Source organism: Echeneis naucrates, chromosome 3 (genome assembly GCF_900963305.1).
Source record: "Echeneis naucrates chromosome 3, fEcheNa1.1, whole genome shotgun sequence".
Taxonomy (NCBI): Eukaryota; Metazoa; Chordata; class Actinopteri; order Carangiformes; family Echeneidae; genus Echeneis; species Echeneis naucrates.
In genome coordinates this window covers 2,505,926-2,524,164 of record NC_042513.1, presented here as the reverse complement: position 1 = coordinate 2,524,164, position 18,239 = coordinate 2,505,926, and the positions used below count along the sequence as shown (strand labels likewise).

The 18,239-nt window shown below is 38.7% G+C and overlaps 1 protein-coding gene across 1 annotated transcript in view; it reads left to right on the top strand.

The window, feature by feature from the left end:
* Nucleotides 1-15,650, top strand: part of furina (furin (paired basic amino acid cleaving enzyme) a) — a 72,044-nt gene extending 56,394 nt beyond the window's left edge. The window contains exons 9-16 of the mRNA XM_029497570.1: nucleotides 650-862; nucleotides 2,576-2,676; nucleotides 3,708-3,811; nucleotides 4,073-4,190; nucleotides 7,126-7,305; nucleotides 7,395-7,519; nucleotides 9,130-9,252; nucleotides 10,565-15,650. Coding sequence (XP_029353430.1) covers nucleotides 650-862; nucleotides 2,576-2,676; nucleotides 3,708-3,811; nucleotides 4,073-4,190; nucleotides 7,126-7,305; nucleotides 7,395-7,519; nucleotides 9,130-9,252; nucleotides 10,565-11,172 — 1,572 coding nt within the window. The 3' untranslated portion in view covers nucleotides 11,173-15,650. The remainder of the gene's footprint in view (nucleotides 1-649; nucleotides 863-2,575; nucleotides 2,677-3,707; nucleotides 3,812-4,072; nucleotides 4,191-7,125; nucleotides 7,306-7,394; nucleotides 7,520-9,129; nucleotides 9,253-10,564) is intronic.
* Nucleotides 15,651-18,239: the final 2,589 nt, after the last annotated feature.

The window sequence follows — 18,239 nt, the reverse complement described above, 5'->3', positions numbered from 1 at the left end:
ATACAGATCACACAGATTATACCCTGGGCTCTCTCAGCTCCGCTCCATGAATAGATTAGATTAGATTAAATTTTCCTTTTATTGTCCCACAATGGAGAAATTCACAAATAACCTCACCCATGAAGCTAACTCTTACAGCACAGCAAAATTCAAAACATGTACCATAAAGCTGATTGAAAGTTCTGGCACTGACTGCTAAGATAATTGCCACAGTGACAGTACTTTCAGATGGTCTTGTGGGTGGTGCATAGCTGGGTTGGATCAATGTACAGAGACATAGTGCCACTCAATCCAGCAAAGTGGCTCTCGGGTGAAAATTATTACACTTCAAGGGCTGACATTTTGGTTGATTTATTCCAGTAAGCGGTTGTCATATAGTGGCTTTTTGTATTGCATTGCTGTCATGTGATATTTAGCTGTTTTTAATTTACTGAATGGCCACCCTGGCCTCCATGATGTATGCTGGGTTTAATGGGTCCTTCTTTAAATGAGCCTTGAAATGAATTTGCCCTTCCATAATTGAGATTCCAGTTATTGTCGATTGAGATTTTGTTCTTTTTTGGATAGTGGTGGTGTAAAGCAAAAATGACTAAAAGGATCTGTGGTTGTCTCTTTTTCTGCTTGTCTCAATGTACCATACATTTCCCAGGGTCGAGGTGGTTTGGGCTCAATCTTTGTGTGGGCTTCTGGGAACGGAGGTCGGGAGAAGGACAGCTGTAACTGCGATGGCTACACCAACAGCATCTATACATTGTCCATCAGCAGTTCCACCCAAAACGGCAACGTCCCCTGGTACAGCGAGGCTTGCTCCTCCACCCTCGCCACCACCTACAGTTCAGGGAACCTCAATGAGAAACAGATAGTGAGTTGTACCTAGCATATTTCTGTTTTCTCTGCCTCTCTTTGTTTCCCCTCACACTCTATTGGCATTCACACTCAGTCTCTACTTAATTGCTTATGGTAAATATTTTCTGATGATTTATTTCCTAAGTGAAATTAAGTTGAACCACAGCCACTGCAATGTTGAACTCGCATGAACTAAACTAATCTAGTTCAGTGGACATTAGTGAAATGCTCACATTGAATTCCACTGAATAGCTGCCCTAGATAATGAGCTGATTTGAAAATGATGAATGTCACATAACGAATGATTGGAAATCTTTCAATTCATTGCATTTTTCCCTTTTTATTTCTAACCATACCTTATATCAAATGGATTTATATTTTGTGCATACATGATTGCAAGTAATGATTATTTTCATGTCAATGACCATGAATTGACATGAATTTCAATGATTTAATGAGTTAATGATTTCATGATTTGCATGTCAATTCATTTGTTGGATATATTGATTGTGTAATACCAGTGCAAGGATTTTAAGTTTTTATCACATTATATATATATATATATATATATACACACATATATACATACATACACACACACACACACACACACACACACACACACGGCACACAGTATAAAGCTATGTGTATAAGGTAGTTAGCTCTGCAGCTTTAATATATATCCACATGACTTTTTCATCTTTCTTAAATCATCTTGTGCTCCATTCATTCAGTCTTGGTTCATTAAAATTATTATGAATTGTCAGCAGCTGAAAGTCCATCTGGCAATGTGTTGCTGTTGAATAATCTCTTGCTCTCTCTCTTTTTCTCCAATGCACACACACCGCCCCCCCCCCCCCCCCCCCCCCCCCCCCCCAGACTGGACAGACAGCTTATGACATCTCTGTGACACGTGGCTGGTCCCTTAATACTTCAGTGCTGTATTCATTTAATTGTGCTGTCACTCATGGACCTGTGGACACAGGGATGGAGTCACAGAGAGAGGAGGGGGGGACCTTCGGGCCACTCAGGAGCTCATATCTTAATACGTTTTTCAGGATTTTACTTTTTTTTTTTTTTTTTTTTTTTTTTTTTAAATATTCAACTTTGAATTCAACATAAGGCGGATATGGAATGATCTTGAATGCATAATTGAACAATGCTCTTTAGTCGGTTCTGCTGGTGCCTTTATTATTTTGTTAGTCTTTTAAAATATAATTTTTTGGTAGCCCTGCACTGGTCAGCACATTGAACAAATTTTTGAACAGCTTTTCAGTCGCATTTAATTGCATAGAATGACCTCCCCTTTAGAAATACAGTAAGAGACTGGGGGCTTTGTGCAATTCACCGTTTTTAACCTTTATCCTTCCTGAGTAGAAACATTCTTGTTCTACAACACCTTACTTTATTTTCATGCCACTGCAAAAATTCACACCAAGGATCTGCCCAGAGCTGAGCTTTTGAGAGAAAACGTTATTTCCCTCCTTTGAATTTCTACTGTAGCTAGCTGGTCCAGGGAATCATACTGTGCACTGTATGCTCTTAAGTGTTCTTTTCTTAAAGTATTAGGTGATTTCCTCTATCATAAAATATAAATGAGATGATGATAGAAGAACAGTTTTCTAACAACAAGTGAAACACAAGTCCTCTATTTCTCAAGACCATTTTTCCACTTCATCAGTTTTTCTCTGAGCTCTTTATTCAAGCCCACTGTGCTCATCTCCCATAGGTGACTACAGACCTGAAATCAAAATGCACAGACTCCCACACTGGGACCTCTGCCTCTGCCCCACTGGCTGCTGGGATCATTGCTCTTGCCCTTGAGGCCAAGTAAGTGCTTATCACCATTTTACTGTGAGTTTTATGAATTTTTGCACTTCTCTTCAGTTGTGTAGCCTCATTCCATCCTTCCATCCTTCCCTACCTGCATTTTTTCCTGACTTTTGTTGATTAAAACCAGCTAATCTTGTTTGAAAGTGAAGCATTAAAAACATAATTTGCACAGAAACAAACTCATGATTTGTGGTAATTATTCCACAGAAAAATTGGCCATTTTGAGACGCTACTTAGACACTTCTTAGAGAGCTCAGGTAGTTTGAATTTGAATTTGAGTTTGAATTTTTATCAGTTTCTAGCACGCAGGTAAAAGTTTCCTAATGGCAAACTGACAACACTGTCTGTTTATGCATGAATTCAGCTTGATTACCCATTTTTTGTGAATTACTTTTAACCCCTCCATCAGACTTCAACTGTGTCTTCACAAGTGGCTTAGTTTGATGTAAGCACTAATTATTTTTATGCAGTCATGAAGCAGTAATGGAGGGACTAGCATGATTGTCACAATACTGTAGTCTTGAAAATGAGCAATTAGTCTTGGGACAAATCAGTAAGGTTATAAAAAAAATTGCAATCAGGAATGGATTTGGATGGAGAAAGAATGAGTGGTGTTGCTAAGTAAAAATCCACGCTTTATTGAATCCACAATAAGATTTCTGAATTTAGTGATATAGTTAATGACAGCATGGAAACAAACCTATCTGTGACCCACTCTAGCCCTTTAATTTCTGACTTATTAATTTAACCTGACACTGCAGCAAGTGGAAAAATTTCCATATCAGGTTCTCTTCACACAGCAAATTTTGGTAAAAGGCATAAACTCACTTCAAATACATGTTAGCCTTAGAGATTGTGTAAATCAGTAAAGAATGTGACACGTGATGCTTCATTGTATTCTTTATTTAATCAGCTGTCCAACTGCAAGTAAAGACTACAGGATGTATTAAGTGAGGCATGTGTTTGAGTCTTACAATTTGTGTGTCTGTCTCTCTCTCTCTGTGTGCTTGCATATACACATGGTGCAGTAAAAACCTGACCTGGAGGGATATGCAACATCTGGTTGTGCGAACTTCTCACCCTGCTCACCTGCTCACCAATGACTGGAGAACCAATGGAGTAGGACGCAAAGGTAGACCAAGTTGTTCAAAGAGCTCTTTTGCCCTCTGTAGTTGCAGATGCATTTGAGGCTCATTGATACGTCTTGCATACAATAAGCCACACTGTCATTAGAAATGCAAGGCAGTAGGATTGTGAAGAGAAGAAAGCTTCAAGTGGGATCCATAGGCTAGCTCATCTATAAAGTTGGAGCAGCGAAATGGCGGGTACTGCTTACAGTGAGCCAGCATTCATGTGTGTGAAATGCTTCCTTTTTCTTTTTGGGCTTTTACAGTTAGCCATTCATATGGATATGGCCTACTTGATGCCAGGGCAATTGTGTCACTGGCAAAGACCTGGACGAGCGTCAAGCCACAGAGGAAATGTGTGATCCCCATGGTCTGTGAGCCAAGGTTGGTACACTACACATGCACAGAGTGAATTTAATTCAGAACCCTGGTTGTTAAAATGTATTCCAGCTGTCATATTTAAAAAAAAACTAATCCATGTAGTCCAGTCATAGCCTAATCTTAAACTTCTTTATAGTATTAATGTTGGTCCTTTCATTCAAAGCTGCCACTACAAGTGTAGCTTAGTTACATATTTCCTCTCTTATATGCTCTGACAGTGTGAGCTCATGTTCAACAAGACCAGCTAGTTTTTTATGTTTTCTGTAAGCAAAAAGGAAAAAAGTATTGTTTGAGCAAGAGGGCGTTCACTGTTTAAGATATACAGCGTATTTCATTAATGCCACCTGCCCAAAAATCTAGTTTGAATTAAAACAAACAAAAAAAAAAGTTGCCTCCTTGAGGTACAGTGGCCTGATGGTTGTATTAAAATATGGTCACAATATCCTTTCTGCATTGAATAATGGCCAGAGGTGTCTGTTGACTTTTGACCATTTGGATACAGAACGTCAATAGTTTGATGCCATCATTTTATCCTCTGAGATATTTCAGTCAAATTGCGTCATCATTACTGTATGTTGACATTTAATCAACTAATTCTAGTGATTTCATGCTTGATTCCAAGTAAATGCTTATGCCAAATCTCTGAGTTTTGTAGGTCATCTTTACCTTTACCACCAAAATCTGTTCAGTTTGTTCTTGAGTCCAAATTCTTTTATATTCCTCAAGGAAGAATAGTGATATCGTATCCATGATTAATAGGACAGATGGACTACCACAAGCATAATCCCTCTGGCTATTGACAGTGCAGTATGGAGAAAAATTATAAAGAGTTTAATCAGGGATGAGCAAAATCAATGTGATCAAACAAGATATTTTTATTGTTAAGACTCAATATTTCCGCTCAGCCATTTTATATCTCTTTTTCCTGTAGTAAAATTCTGAGCACAGTCGGACTTCTGCAAATCGTTATGTGCTGCCTGTCACTTCCCTCACTGAGTCTGAGGTTATTCTCTCTTTTACTGCAGCTATGAGATTCTCAGAGCAGATGGTTGAGCGTCTGGGTGCAGCAGTCAAAGAAGGTTATTCAATTTATTCAATTTAGGTGTTAAGCTGAGTCACTTATCTGGAGTGACTTGAAAAAAGTAAGCTGAGAGGGTTTCAGTGTCTTTCCTACTTACATTCAGTCATTACCTCTAACAAAATCATGACAGTCTTCTTAAAAAGGAGCCATTTCTAGGAAGGAATTCATACAAGTTAAACATAAACTGTGATATTCACACAGTGCTAGTTCATTGTCCTTATGATCAGAGTTACAAGGATGTTTGGTCATTTGCTTGGACTTGTGTAGCAGTGTGATGATTAAAAAAAAAAGGTTGTGAATGATACGCTGTGTATACACAGACTTGTCTGGGAATTTCTGTCTAATAGAAGTCTGCAGTTTTGTGATTTACATTTTATCTGTGAGACAAGCCTTGTGTTTACTTCTGAAAATGGACTGTGCCTCAAAGCATGACGTTGTTGTAGAAATCCCTATGTAAATGTGTGAAAGACTGAATGAAAGAGCTGACGGCCTTTGTTTAAAATACATCCAAGTTTTCCAATATGATAGAAGATTTACCACTTAATGCTTATTTTTGCCAGGGCTATAAAATGTTATATCACTGAAAATTCAACTAACCGGAGTCTTGCCTGACCAGCAAGGGCTGATATAGCTCTTCTGAAAGTGATTTGTGATTCAGAGACACTCACATTTCTCTGTAAAACTCTCTACCAAATGGATGATGGATCTTTTGTCTTGGCGAGTCCCCAGTACTATTTTTTGACAAGCTTTACACACATTTGTTCCTCCCTTATGACTCTTATTATGAACAGATTCAATTTAAAAACCTTTTCACAAATATAAAATTTTACTATATGAAAATTATGTGATTGGTAGCTCCTAAATGCAATGTAGAAGTAAATTATAGCACAACACAATTGAATACAATAATGTCAGTATTGCACATTATCTTGGTCTTTCAGCTAGTGTTGGGTTTTAGTCATTCAGAGTGTCATTATTTTACAGGCAGTTTAATGTTTACTCACATTTTTCTGCTACTTAAATATCATTGGAAAAAAAGAAGCTTATTGAATATGCATAAAGGGCCACAGTTGTCATCTTTCTTTATACATCAGTTAACCTCATGTATTGGCTGAATTTGATTTCCTCACAGTGATTGAGGTGCAAGATATAACTTTGCATCATTTCCCTCCCTTCGTCTTTCTGTGTGTGCATCTGAGAAAAACTGATATGGTACCTGCTCTAGTGGTCACCTTGCAAAGTTAAATCGCCTTCAGCAGCCATTTGTATAAATTTGCATTTCTTCCTCCTATGTGTTTTGAATCTACCCAGAATCCCCACAAAATACATATTTGAGTAGTCTAAACATGGAAATAGTGAAATGCTGTTTTGCTGTGGGACTCATTGGAACTCATTGCTATGAATTAATATTCGACTTTGCCATGTGAGGCTGCTTCAAAGTCGTTTATGTAGTGTGTCATGAAAAATTAGAAATAGACGAAGGGTCTTCAAATGACATATGCCTATAATTTGGGCACCTCAGTATTACTAAAACCTTCCTCCTTCTCAGAATTGTTGTAGATGCGTGTAATCTCCTAAGCGGCTTTGTGGGGTTGGGGGGTGGGGTAAATGGAGGTGGTTGCTTTATTTCTACAGAGAACACTGGCAAGTTGTGAGACATTCATTCAGTTCAAGCAACAAACTGTTCACCCTTCACTGCCTCACCCACTGGCCAGAAGCAAAATGCCACTTATACAGCTATCTTGAAGGCAGCTTATCCAGAGAGAGTCAGTAATTATTTCAGCAGCAAAAAAACCTGCAACGTACATACCACTGTCTCAGTGTTTTCATATATGTGTCGTTTCTCACATTTGACAGAAATATTGGTGCCCATTTATCGATTAATATGAGTGTGGACGCCTGCATCGGGACAGACAGTCATGTGACCTCATTAGAGCATGTTCAAGCCCGGCTCACGCTGTCGTACAACCGGAGGGGCAACCTGGCTATCCACCTCATTAGTCCTGCTGGCACACGCTCCACATTGCTCCACCCCAGGTACAAATACACAACCACACAGACATGCAAATGTACAGGAACTGATGGTAGATACACACTGCTTACACAACTTGCTTGTTTTCCTGCAGGCCTCATGACTACTCATCAGAGGGTTTTAATGACTGGGCTTTCATGACGACCCATTCTTGGGATGAGAACCCCACAGGGAAGTGGACGATGGAGATTGAGAACGTTGCTGGTGCAAGTGACTATGGTAAAGCATCTTTTAGCTTCTTTTTATCTTTTATTTTATCTGTTAATCAGTTTATCAGTTAATTGTTTCATCAGTAATATAAAGGAATTGTCTCTATACTCTATATCAGCGGTTCCCAACAAACTAAACGGGACTGATAGCTGCTTAAATCATATATTAACGGTTATATTTATTCACACATTGTGTCAAAGCAGTCAAACTGATCTCCAAACAAAATCAGATGAATGAGATAACTTAACCAGTCTTCAAATATTAAACTCAGATATATAAAACAGAAACGTTTGAAACTCAGATCAGATATCACATTAGAGTCAATTTCTTTGCCAAGAACCTGAGTCATGATTTCAGTCAAATGTGGATGTATTAAGATATTACAGTATCACAGCTAATAAACATCCATAAATCTCCCTTGACATCAGAGAAAGAAGTTCCTTAGTATTTAATTTCATCTACTGATAGTTGGCAGTACATCCAATGTCATGTAAAAAACAGGAACTTAAATCTGTTAATTCAGTACATTTGAGTTTACAAAAAGTGAAAAAACATGGACTAAAAGGGTCAAATTAAATAATAGAATTTAAATCATGTAATCCATGGCAATTTATTTCTGGCTCCTTGGAAAAGATTTTATCTGTTCTGTTATCCAGTAAAGTTGCTATCACCTTGTTTCGCTGTAGGTGTGACTGATGTAAATAAATTTATTGGCAGAATTGAGCTGACTACTGGAATATTATGATTTGGTGTTGTAGAGAGATTGGGTGTATGTGTGTATTTGATTGGAAATTGATTTAATTTTGCCTTTTGGAGTAGATTTACTGAGTGCAATTGTTTAAAACTTGTATGACGTAGACATAATTTGTACATGATAGATTCTCATTTCTGTTCTCATCACTCTAAAACAGGAGGAAAGCTACTTGCTGGAGATATGTTGCATATACACATTGTAGAGGAAGTTTTTTCTTCTGCTTCATTTGATAGCGACCCCTGATGTGTAGCTGAGAAGCACAGCAGAAGCAGAGAAAGGGTATTACATGCAATGAAAGTGGATTTAAACTAGGGTGTTGTGTTTATGTTGCGTGCTTCTTAAACCGATGGCCTTTAAGCATGAAATGATCACTTCTAAGAAGGATTGAATGTTATCTAAGTTGTGTTTTAATCTGAGTCCAGCTCTAAGACCAGTTTTCAGGAAGAGACTTAGTTGCTTTTATATCCACAGTCTAAATGCGCCTGGATCTTGGTCCACCCTTGGATCATCCACCTGCAACTGTATGCATTTCTATGCAGCAGGTCCACCCACAATGAAAATCCAAGAAAAATCCAAAAACTAGATGTAGATAAATGTTTCGCACCTCCCTCCACAGTAAAGCAAAACTTCTCAAAAGGTCATTATAATTTGACACTCGTATTAACTCAGTGTTATCATGAAGTTTCCAAATCCCACAGTCACTCAGTGCCACTATATGCAGAAAGTCTTAGTGTCTACAATGAGTAGAGGATAGTTTTACCAAATTTACCCAAGGGAGTGCTGGAGCCTTACTAATTTCGATGGGCTCACTTTTTTGCTCTGGTTAATTTCAGATCTTTATTTCCATCTCAATCTTTCCTCTCAGGCACTCTGACCCAGTTCACTCTGGTGCTGTATGGTACCAGCTCATCCACTTCCATGTCTTCTGACAAGCCTCAGGCTCACAGTGGCAGCTGTAAGACCCTGGACCTAAGACAGATATGCATCGGTAAGACTGATATTTGTTTCCTGAATGTTAGTGTTGCAGTAGCTAAGGAGTTGGTAGCATAATCACTTATTCATATTGAAGTGTCATATGTGGAAAATCTGGGCAGGGCGGTAACATAGTGACTAGCACTTTTTCTCCACAACAAGAAGTTTGTGGGTTTGATTCCCAGGGCCTGAGGTCTTTCTGTGTGAAGTTTGCATATTCTCCCTGTGCCTGCGTGGGTTTCTTCCGGGTACTCCGGTTTCTTCCCACCGTCCAAACACATGGATGTTTGGGTGTGAGTGTTGAAAATGGATAAGTGGTAGAAGATGAATGAATAAATGAATGTGAAAAAGCACAAATAGCAAAGGAGACGGATGATTAAATACTACACTGTATGTTGCTGTATCAGCTATATCAGTCACATGACATGTCAACTATGGGCTGATTTATTTGAAAGTCATACAAATTGGTTTCTTGAAACTTAATCTTACCTGTCTCCTTAGCATTAATATACATTTTAAATATAGATCTAACGTATGATGAGATCAAACTAAATTTTTATCCAGGTTCCCTTTAATGATCTCTTTTAAATTTTATGATTGTCTAACCTTCTTTCACTTACTCCATCTAAATACTGCTGAAGGCAAGGTCTAAAGATACCACAGACTGATCTGGAAACTGTGTTAAGTTCCCCATGTTGTCTGAATTAGTGACAGCCTGACACCTACAGGCTGTCAGAGGTGCCTACACACTGATGGAAAAACTCCCATTCAGAATCATTAGTTGGGGAGAAGAATGTATTTATCCTGCTTTTTGTTTATCATCTATCCCAAAGTTCTATCTAGCTTGGAGGTCATAACTCCAATTCACCCAATTTTTAAATGAATAACCCTTCAGTAAATTAGATCTCTTTCATCTGTTGGCTCACTCCTATTTGTAGCTCTGTTACTCCATCACCAAAGGTCTGCTAATTGCCATCGTGGGCAATGGTCTGCATCTAGACCATCCACAAATGGAAATGGGTCTTCTCACTTAAAATTGCTGTTCTCTGCATATAAATTTCAAAGCTTTTCATCATCAGTTTTGTCAGTAAGCAAAAAAGGAACTATCAAAAGTGCTAAGGATGTCTTGGAAGCAAAATTGCCTGAAACTTTGTCCTACTACAACCTTGTGGATGAAAAAACACAGACATGCCAGACATGTAATTCTTCAGTACAGTAACTTAACTCTCTGAGGCTTAAAGTCTTTGAATGATTCCCCATTCTCTGATTTTAAGAAATAAAAGGTAAAAATGTGGCTCTTTATTTTTGTTTCTTTCTCTGTGTTACAGAGTGCCATGCCAGTTACTACCTCTTTCAGCAGCACTGTGTGAAAGAATGTCCACCAGGTTTCTCAGTGGGCTCCCAGCCACTCAACTACACTGTGGGAAACTCCATATTGCCAGCTTCCGTCCAAGCTTGCCTGCCCTGCCTGCCACCATGCCTGACCTGCAGCAGCCTGAGTTCTCAGGCCTGCCTGTCCTGCCCCCCTCACAGTTCCCTGGATCCCATCTCTGGCACCTGTGTCCATCTCAACCAGTACATGCGGGAGTCGCCTGACAGCTTCATGGTGGGCCAGGGGAATCCGGAATTGCAGCTCGAGCTCAGTTCCCAGCTGCCTATCACTATTGCTGTGTTAAGCTGCATTGCTATCATTGCCACCTTTGCTGGAGTCTTCTTGCTGCTGCAGCTGCGCTCAGGCGCACTCATCAAGCTACCCTCTTTAGAGGCTGGTGGTGGTCTTGGGGGCAGTTTCAGCCTTGGGGGAAAGAGGATGGTATCCTACCGTGGCATCCCGACAGTATGGGGGGATGACGGGGTAAATACAGACTCTGATAATGAAGAGTTTGACGTCCAAAATGAGAGGACTGCCTTTATCAAAACACAAAGTGCTCTTTAATGCCTCCCCCACATCCTTCCTTCTCTTCTGCTTTTAAAATCCTCTCAGTCCCATTTTTCTGATTATTTTGGGCTATGGTAGCTGTCCTTTCAGAGTCTTTTCTCTTTTATTGCTCATCCCCTTTTCACTATCTCTGTCTTACTGGGTTTTCGTCTAAGTCGTGCTGCAGGATCTTGTCTTGCACTCTGTTGTGGGAGACCTGATGAGAAGCTGCTGTCTCTAAGAGCTCGGGATGGCCAAGCTTTGGTTTATTCACCCATCACCGCATTTCTATTAAACCTCTCCCTCCTCTTGCCCTCAATCACTAACAGAGTGTGTCTGTGCCGAGTCCACCACCACCCCCCCAGCTCCAGCTGCTTTGTTACCATAAAAAAATGATTATTATTTGCTTTCTTGCTGTTTTCAGTCTCAGTGCAGTAGCCAGATGAGATTGCTGAATGTAGAGAGAGAGAGTGTGTGTGTGTGTGTGTGTGTGTGTTTGTCTATGTCTATCTATCAGTAGGTGGTTATATATGGAAACAAGTCCATGCCTCCAAATGAATGTGTGAACAAGAGGTATGTAAATGTCCAACAGTGTAGTGATATTTATAGAGAAGCTGGTCCTTTCACAGTTAGTACTTTAACAATTGATAACAACCAAATTTTAATTATGAGGTGAGAAATCTGGACTATTTGGAAATTATTGCTCCAAAATCTGCTCAGAAAATTCCCACTTTTACGTAGTGATTTATATTTTGAAAGTAAATTACATACACCTTCTATAACAAACACATTCTAACTGACAAGGAAATGTCCAGACAAACCATACTCGTCTATAAACAATCAGATGTGAAACGAGACCGTTAAAGTGTTTTCTGGACACACCCTATTTGTCGCCCCTCTTATTAAAATGGCTCAGTATGCTTATGTACTAGAAACGGATTCCTATTGCAGACTCTTGTTTTTAAGTCTACTGTTGTTCTAGGTGTGATAGGGACTGTGAGTCACACAACTAGAAAAGCTTCCCACAGACTTATGGGATTCACAGTGTACTGAACTAATTCTGGTTTGGAAACTGTAAACTCTCAAAATATCGTAACTTCCCAGCTATGATATAGATATCCCTTCCAGGACTATTTAATTTCTATGTCTCATGTGCTCACCTCAAAGAAATGAGACAGAGGCAGTGGAAGTCCTGATGGGACCCAAAACAATATGACTATTGGGCAGAAGAGCTTCGGAAAGCAGCTCACAGTTGTTGGTGTTGCGCTCTCTGTGTTTCAGTCCTTAACAGTGTAGAGACAATGACAATACATCAAGGTTTTCCCTTCTGTCAGAGTACATTTGCACTACAAACATAACACAAGCTTCATATCATTACAGCTGAAAGTTTGTGTGAGTGTGTTTGTTTATGGCTGATAAATGTTAATCTGCCTTCTGAAGTGTAGGTTTCCTTTTCTGTCTGTGCCTCTCAGTCACTGCTCTTTTCAAATCATCATTGTAGTGTAGAAATCCTGAGTTGACTAAATCTCATCAGTGTTTCTGCACTCACCCTCCAGTGGTCGTCTAATCTGAATATCACATTATCTCTTCAGTGAATTTGCCAATTAATTATACTCTGAATGATACTGCAGCAAACAATGTATTCTGAGAGATTTTAATCAAACCTTTCGGGAAGATTGTTTTAAATTGATTTTTTTCTCTCTGGGCTATCATCAAAAATATGCACCTCGTGATTTTAATCCACTGTAGCAATTTCTCTAGTATGTTGAAATTATTATTATTATCTTTTTTTTTTTTCTTTCAATTTCCAGTACAAAAATAATGTCACTTGCTGAGAGAGGTTGTCATGGTGATGACATGCATACAAAACTGCAGCTGCTCATCCTTTTATCTACCTCTCATATCATTCAGCAAGGTTTCATGTGATGTTACAGGAGCTGTTAACTGATTGTAGAGGTCAGAAATAAAAACACTTCATCGATAAAGTTTAGGAGTGGAATAGAAACAAGAACATGCAATTAAGAAACTATAAAGCTGCTGTTTAAATTCCAGTCCCCTTTAACTCCCCTCTTCTAAAATGTTTTGCCTTTCATAATCAATATTTGTGGGAAACCATGCATGAGCTTCTAAACCCATTTACGGAAAATGGAAGAATTGCGCCTCAATCATGTGAGCCAGAGAGATAAATGCTAAATCAGCCTAAAAAAAGTGACTCACTTTTCCCCAACAATTTCTACCCGGATGGCTCTAACTGGGATTAAGACCTTTTTGTTTCTATAACTGACAATCAAATAATTTCTTTGCTTTACATGTGGTAAGGTGTGCAACGATACAAAATATTGTAGGTAGAGTTGAAAGGGGTTTCAATTGCAAAAGTACATTCACAAAGAAAAATGAAATGAATGAATTTCAAATAGAATATCAAGCAAAAATACAAGTAAGAGACCCATTGTATGTTCTTAAACTCTAATCAAATGGCTGGTGCAGGTGAAGGATATTTTGGCTCAAATAGACTGGAAACCAACGTCAGAATGCAGATTTAGATAAAATGCCCCAAGGAACAAGCTAATGTGCCTGCAGAATAGTGAGAGTGTGTTGATGATGATGTGCATTAGTGCCTACTGCCATTTAGGTTTCCGATAGTCATTCAGTTAGTTACTAGAAACTAGTTTCTGAATTCACATCTCAGTCATTTTTTTTGTGTGTGTTTGTGTGTGTGTGTGTGGGGGGGGGGGGGTTGGACTTTGATCAATATCATGAAATTATTGTGTATAATTGATGCTCTAGTTGACATATATTCTCCAGTCTCCCTTACAAAGACATAATATGCAGTTTCACACTGCACACAAAATTATTTATACATATTAACTCAATGTTGTGTTCACAACAACTTGATTTGACTCAGAAAATCTCAAAGCTGTGTGTGTTTTCAAGTGTCCAACTTTTAGAGAAATCTCAAATGCAGCCAGCATTAAGTAGCTGGTCCTTCCAAAGCACGAGCAGCTGCAGACAACCATTAAAAAACCCACCTTTTTTTCCCCATCACTCGCACGACTGTGATGGAAACTACACACTACAAAAGAAGAATTTCTGTAATTGTGCCAGAACTCAGCTTAATTATGAGGCAACCACTTCACAGTCACTTCTGTGTGAAGCCTTTAAATGTTGAAAGTAAGAAGTCGATTGCAAAAAAATCTGCTTATTGCAATTGGTCTCCCCAGATATTAAAAAAAGACTCACTGGTGGGCACGATGGAGGCATGGTCTTCATTCCAGTGAGTTATGTCCTGGAGCTTGATGTTGCATCAGTCCTGCCTCAGGATGTAGTCTGCAGTGATTAACATAAATCTGATGGAGTTAATAGGAGCAATATCTTTGGCATAACCAAAGACAATCATTTCAGTGCTGTCTGTTTAGTGTTTAGATGTGTTGCTTTCAGGTCGTCACAGTCCATCGGCCCCTTAACTCATGCTCAAAGTGTTTTGTTGATATCATTTTTGTCACCTTTGCCGTTTGCCCTTTTCAAGATCTGTGGCAGCAGCTGTGGAAGGAGGAGGTCGAATGTATCCCATCTCCATTAACTTAAGGGCTGAATCAGATCTGTGTGCACATGCTTGCTTAAGTTTAAATACAACACTTTGTGATGGGGAGCAGTTAGAGGAGCAGCCTCAGACAACCAGCTGCCTCCCAAAGAGGTTCCTGGCCTGTGGCTGCACACAGTACCTTATAGATTTGTGATCTATGAATAATGTACAAAAATGACTATCTTACATGGGACATAACTCTAAAATAAGGCCTATTTTTGTACTATATGAATGGTGCAGTGTAATTTTCTTGTAATTTAAAGATTTTTTTTTTTTTTTTGGCTCTTGTTTTTCTCCTTTTTATTTAATTGATGTCAATTATAGATTGTACTAAAATAAAGATCTATGCAAATTTGAAAGCATTTTTATTCTCTTAAATATTTTTTTGGGAAGGAAGATGTACTAGTATTAATTTACATAGCAGTAAAATTTATTAATTCATCTTCTACTGTTTATCCGTTTCTGGGTCACAGGGTAGGGGACTGGAGCTAATACCAGCTCACACTGGGCGAGGACAGGGTCCCTCTGGACAGATCAGCAGTCCATCACAGGGCCAACATACAGAGACAGACAGAGACAAACAACCACTCATGCTCACACTCACACTCAGACCTACAGACAATTTAGAGTCACCAATTAACCAGAACATGCATGTGTTTGGACGGTGGGAGGACACAGAACACAGAAAGGCCCCAGTCCGAGGAATCAAACCAGCAACCTTATTGTTGTGGGGAACAGCTAACTACTATGCCGCTGTGCTACCCATCAGCACTATATTATCAAATGTAAAACTATATTTATCTCCTTTCTCCAATCTTTGATTTTTTTCCTACAGATTTCACACCAACCCCTCCTTAGTTGTATTGACATTGTGCTTGAAACTGCTCATGTGAAGGAGGAAACATCAAATTGATTCAAGTGTCAGCTTATAATGTCTCTGGTATTCAGGTGAATAAAAGACTGTAACTTTGTAACTACAGATTTCTTATTTGAACTCTGGCTCTTCATTTCTGGCTAATTATGAGTTTGACTCTTAACTGTATGACGCTTACGAGACAGAAGCTGGTCATTGTTAATTATTTGTGGTAACAGCCTTTTGAGCTGATGTTATTGGCTAGAAGCTATTTTGGATCACCCTGTTGTGTTTCCACAGGATTCAGGAGCAGAGCTTTGTCTTCTCTTAGCTATTAAGCAGGAGTCAACATGAATCTATGGGCCTCCTGTTGCTCTCCCTCATGACCAACTCCTCTTCCATCTGCTGGGGTGTTATTTATGTTTCAGGGTAATACCATCCTGTGTCAAGTTAATGTGGGCTTCCAGTAAGTCCTGTTAGTCGTCAGTATGTTAGCAACTTTTAAAAACTAATATTCCAGTTGTTTGTTGAATCTGTCAAACACTGAACTGAATACATTGCTGTGCTATGAGTGGACAAACTGCAAGTATGATGGCCAACATCTGCTTTGTTTCTGCTGGCTGTCAGATAGGTTGCCATATGAATGAATTGTGTAATACAGAAAACATATTGGAGTCTCTATAACTTATCTAATTAGGTCTATTAGGCCCAAGATTTAGAGAGGTCATTCTATGTGTGTGGTTTTTTTTTTTGTTTTTTTTTTTGGAGAAAGCAAGTTTTCATTTCAAAGTTTCTCCAAAGTTTTTACGACTTCAGATTTCATGACAGTGCTGCCCCCAGCCTCGACCCTTTCAGCAAATCACATGAGCCCTGTCTCTTCAATAACTACTGTGCCACACTGTTGTCCAGTTCATTCAGTCAGTAAAGAGAAGATTAATGACACTGGACAGTATATGAAATGCTTTACATCTCATTTAATCCCCTGAGGATGAATGGGTGCATATCACTGTCTTTGGATTTACTGTTCAGCTTCTAGCCCTGAGAATCTGCGAAATTAACACGACCCCATGAAGCTCAGCTGCTTGAGCAAACATCAGCACGCTAGCTCATCAAACAAGACACACACAGCATCACAACACAGAAGACAAGAGAAAACTACTCACAGGCTCCAACTTTGATATACACACAAACCAAAATCAAAACAAACACAAAACTGTCCACTTGCATATGCATACATGTCCCAGTGATGGAGGATCACAGTTATCTCTGCAGGCGGTGACATCGTGATTGAAAGTGCAAATATTATTGTGAGGAAAATATTAACATGCTGAACATATTTTATTAAATATTTTTTTGTTAGGCAGGAAATCGACTGTCTGCAATGCCAAACTAAAATATATTAATGATTTTGGGCAGTACTCAGATGGTAATACGAGCTCTGAAAGAGTTTTTGTTCGGGAATTAACAGTGACATTCAGAATTTAAATGGCTGTTACGGAAATGCATGTTATCTCTTTCAATTCACAAAAAAAGGAGAATTAAAAAACATCTTTTGTATTTTTCAATGCAGGGACTATGAGAAAAACAAAATTTATAAATAAATATGTGTGACTGGAACCAGCAACCATTAGGCCAGAGCAAGGTCGTCAATCCCTTGGCCGCCTTTTTTTATGTATATACAGTGCTGCTTAAAAGTGCAGTGTAGATGTTTCTGTTGTTTTACCATGATTTTCTTATTTTATCATCACCAGTTTTTATGTATGAAGTGTCACATATATGTTTATCAAACTTGTTCAGTGGGACTTGTTTGAGTAGCCCAAAAACTACATGAAACATGGAATGAGTGTATGTGAAACCCAGCTGCGTTGGTCGAGCAGGTAACAGACTTGGGTGAAACACATGTGGCTGCTTAGTTAAACATTTAAGCAGCCCAATGAAATAAGACATTCTTGGGAAAGGGTTTGGCCTGCACTAAATAAAAGAGAGGAAACCAACAATGCTGAGAGCAAATGAGATATCTGAGGACATGAAGAGGGTAATGATAACCCATCAGGGAGGGCTGCAAAACCATCTCCATCCATCTACTGCAGTACTTCTCAATTATTTTCTGTTATGGCCCCCCTAGGAAGAAGAAAATATTTTGTGCCCCCCACTCTCCACCACAACTATAAATAGTATCATTTGTCTATAAAATTGTTATAAGTACACCTCTGCATAACATTGTATTCTTCTTATCATTAAAGAAAACAAAAAAGAAAAAAGAAAGGAAAGGTAAATCAACTTACAACAAAGAATAACTTTATTAACATTGTTCTTTAGTCTGTAACAGAAAGGATTTAAAGTGCATCAACTAGCCTGAAATTAAAAAAAAAACAAAAATCCTTATTTAACCTACAAACATTTTTTGACCAACTAATTCTGAGTAAGTAAATGTAAAGTGAAATGACCTAAATAAAATCAATAAATAATAATAAATTCAAATTGTCAGCAACATCAAGTCAGGAGCTATAAGATATAAAACACTTTAACCTACTAATACTCCCTGCTCACACCATTTACTGTAGGGGAGGTGCAATTACACTTTATTCTAGTAGGAAAAAAGCACATTCCGCAGGGTCACACACACACCCACATTTGAGAAGCACTCAT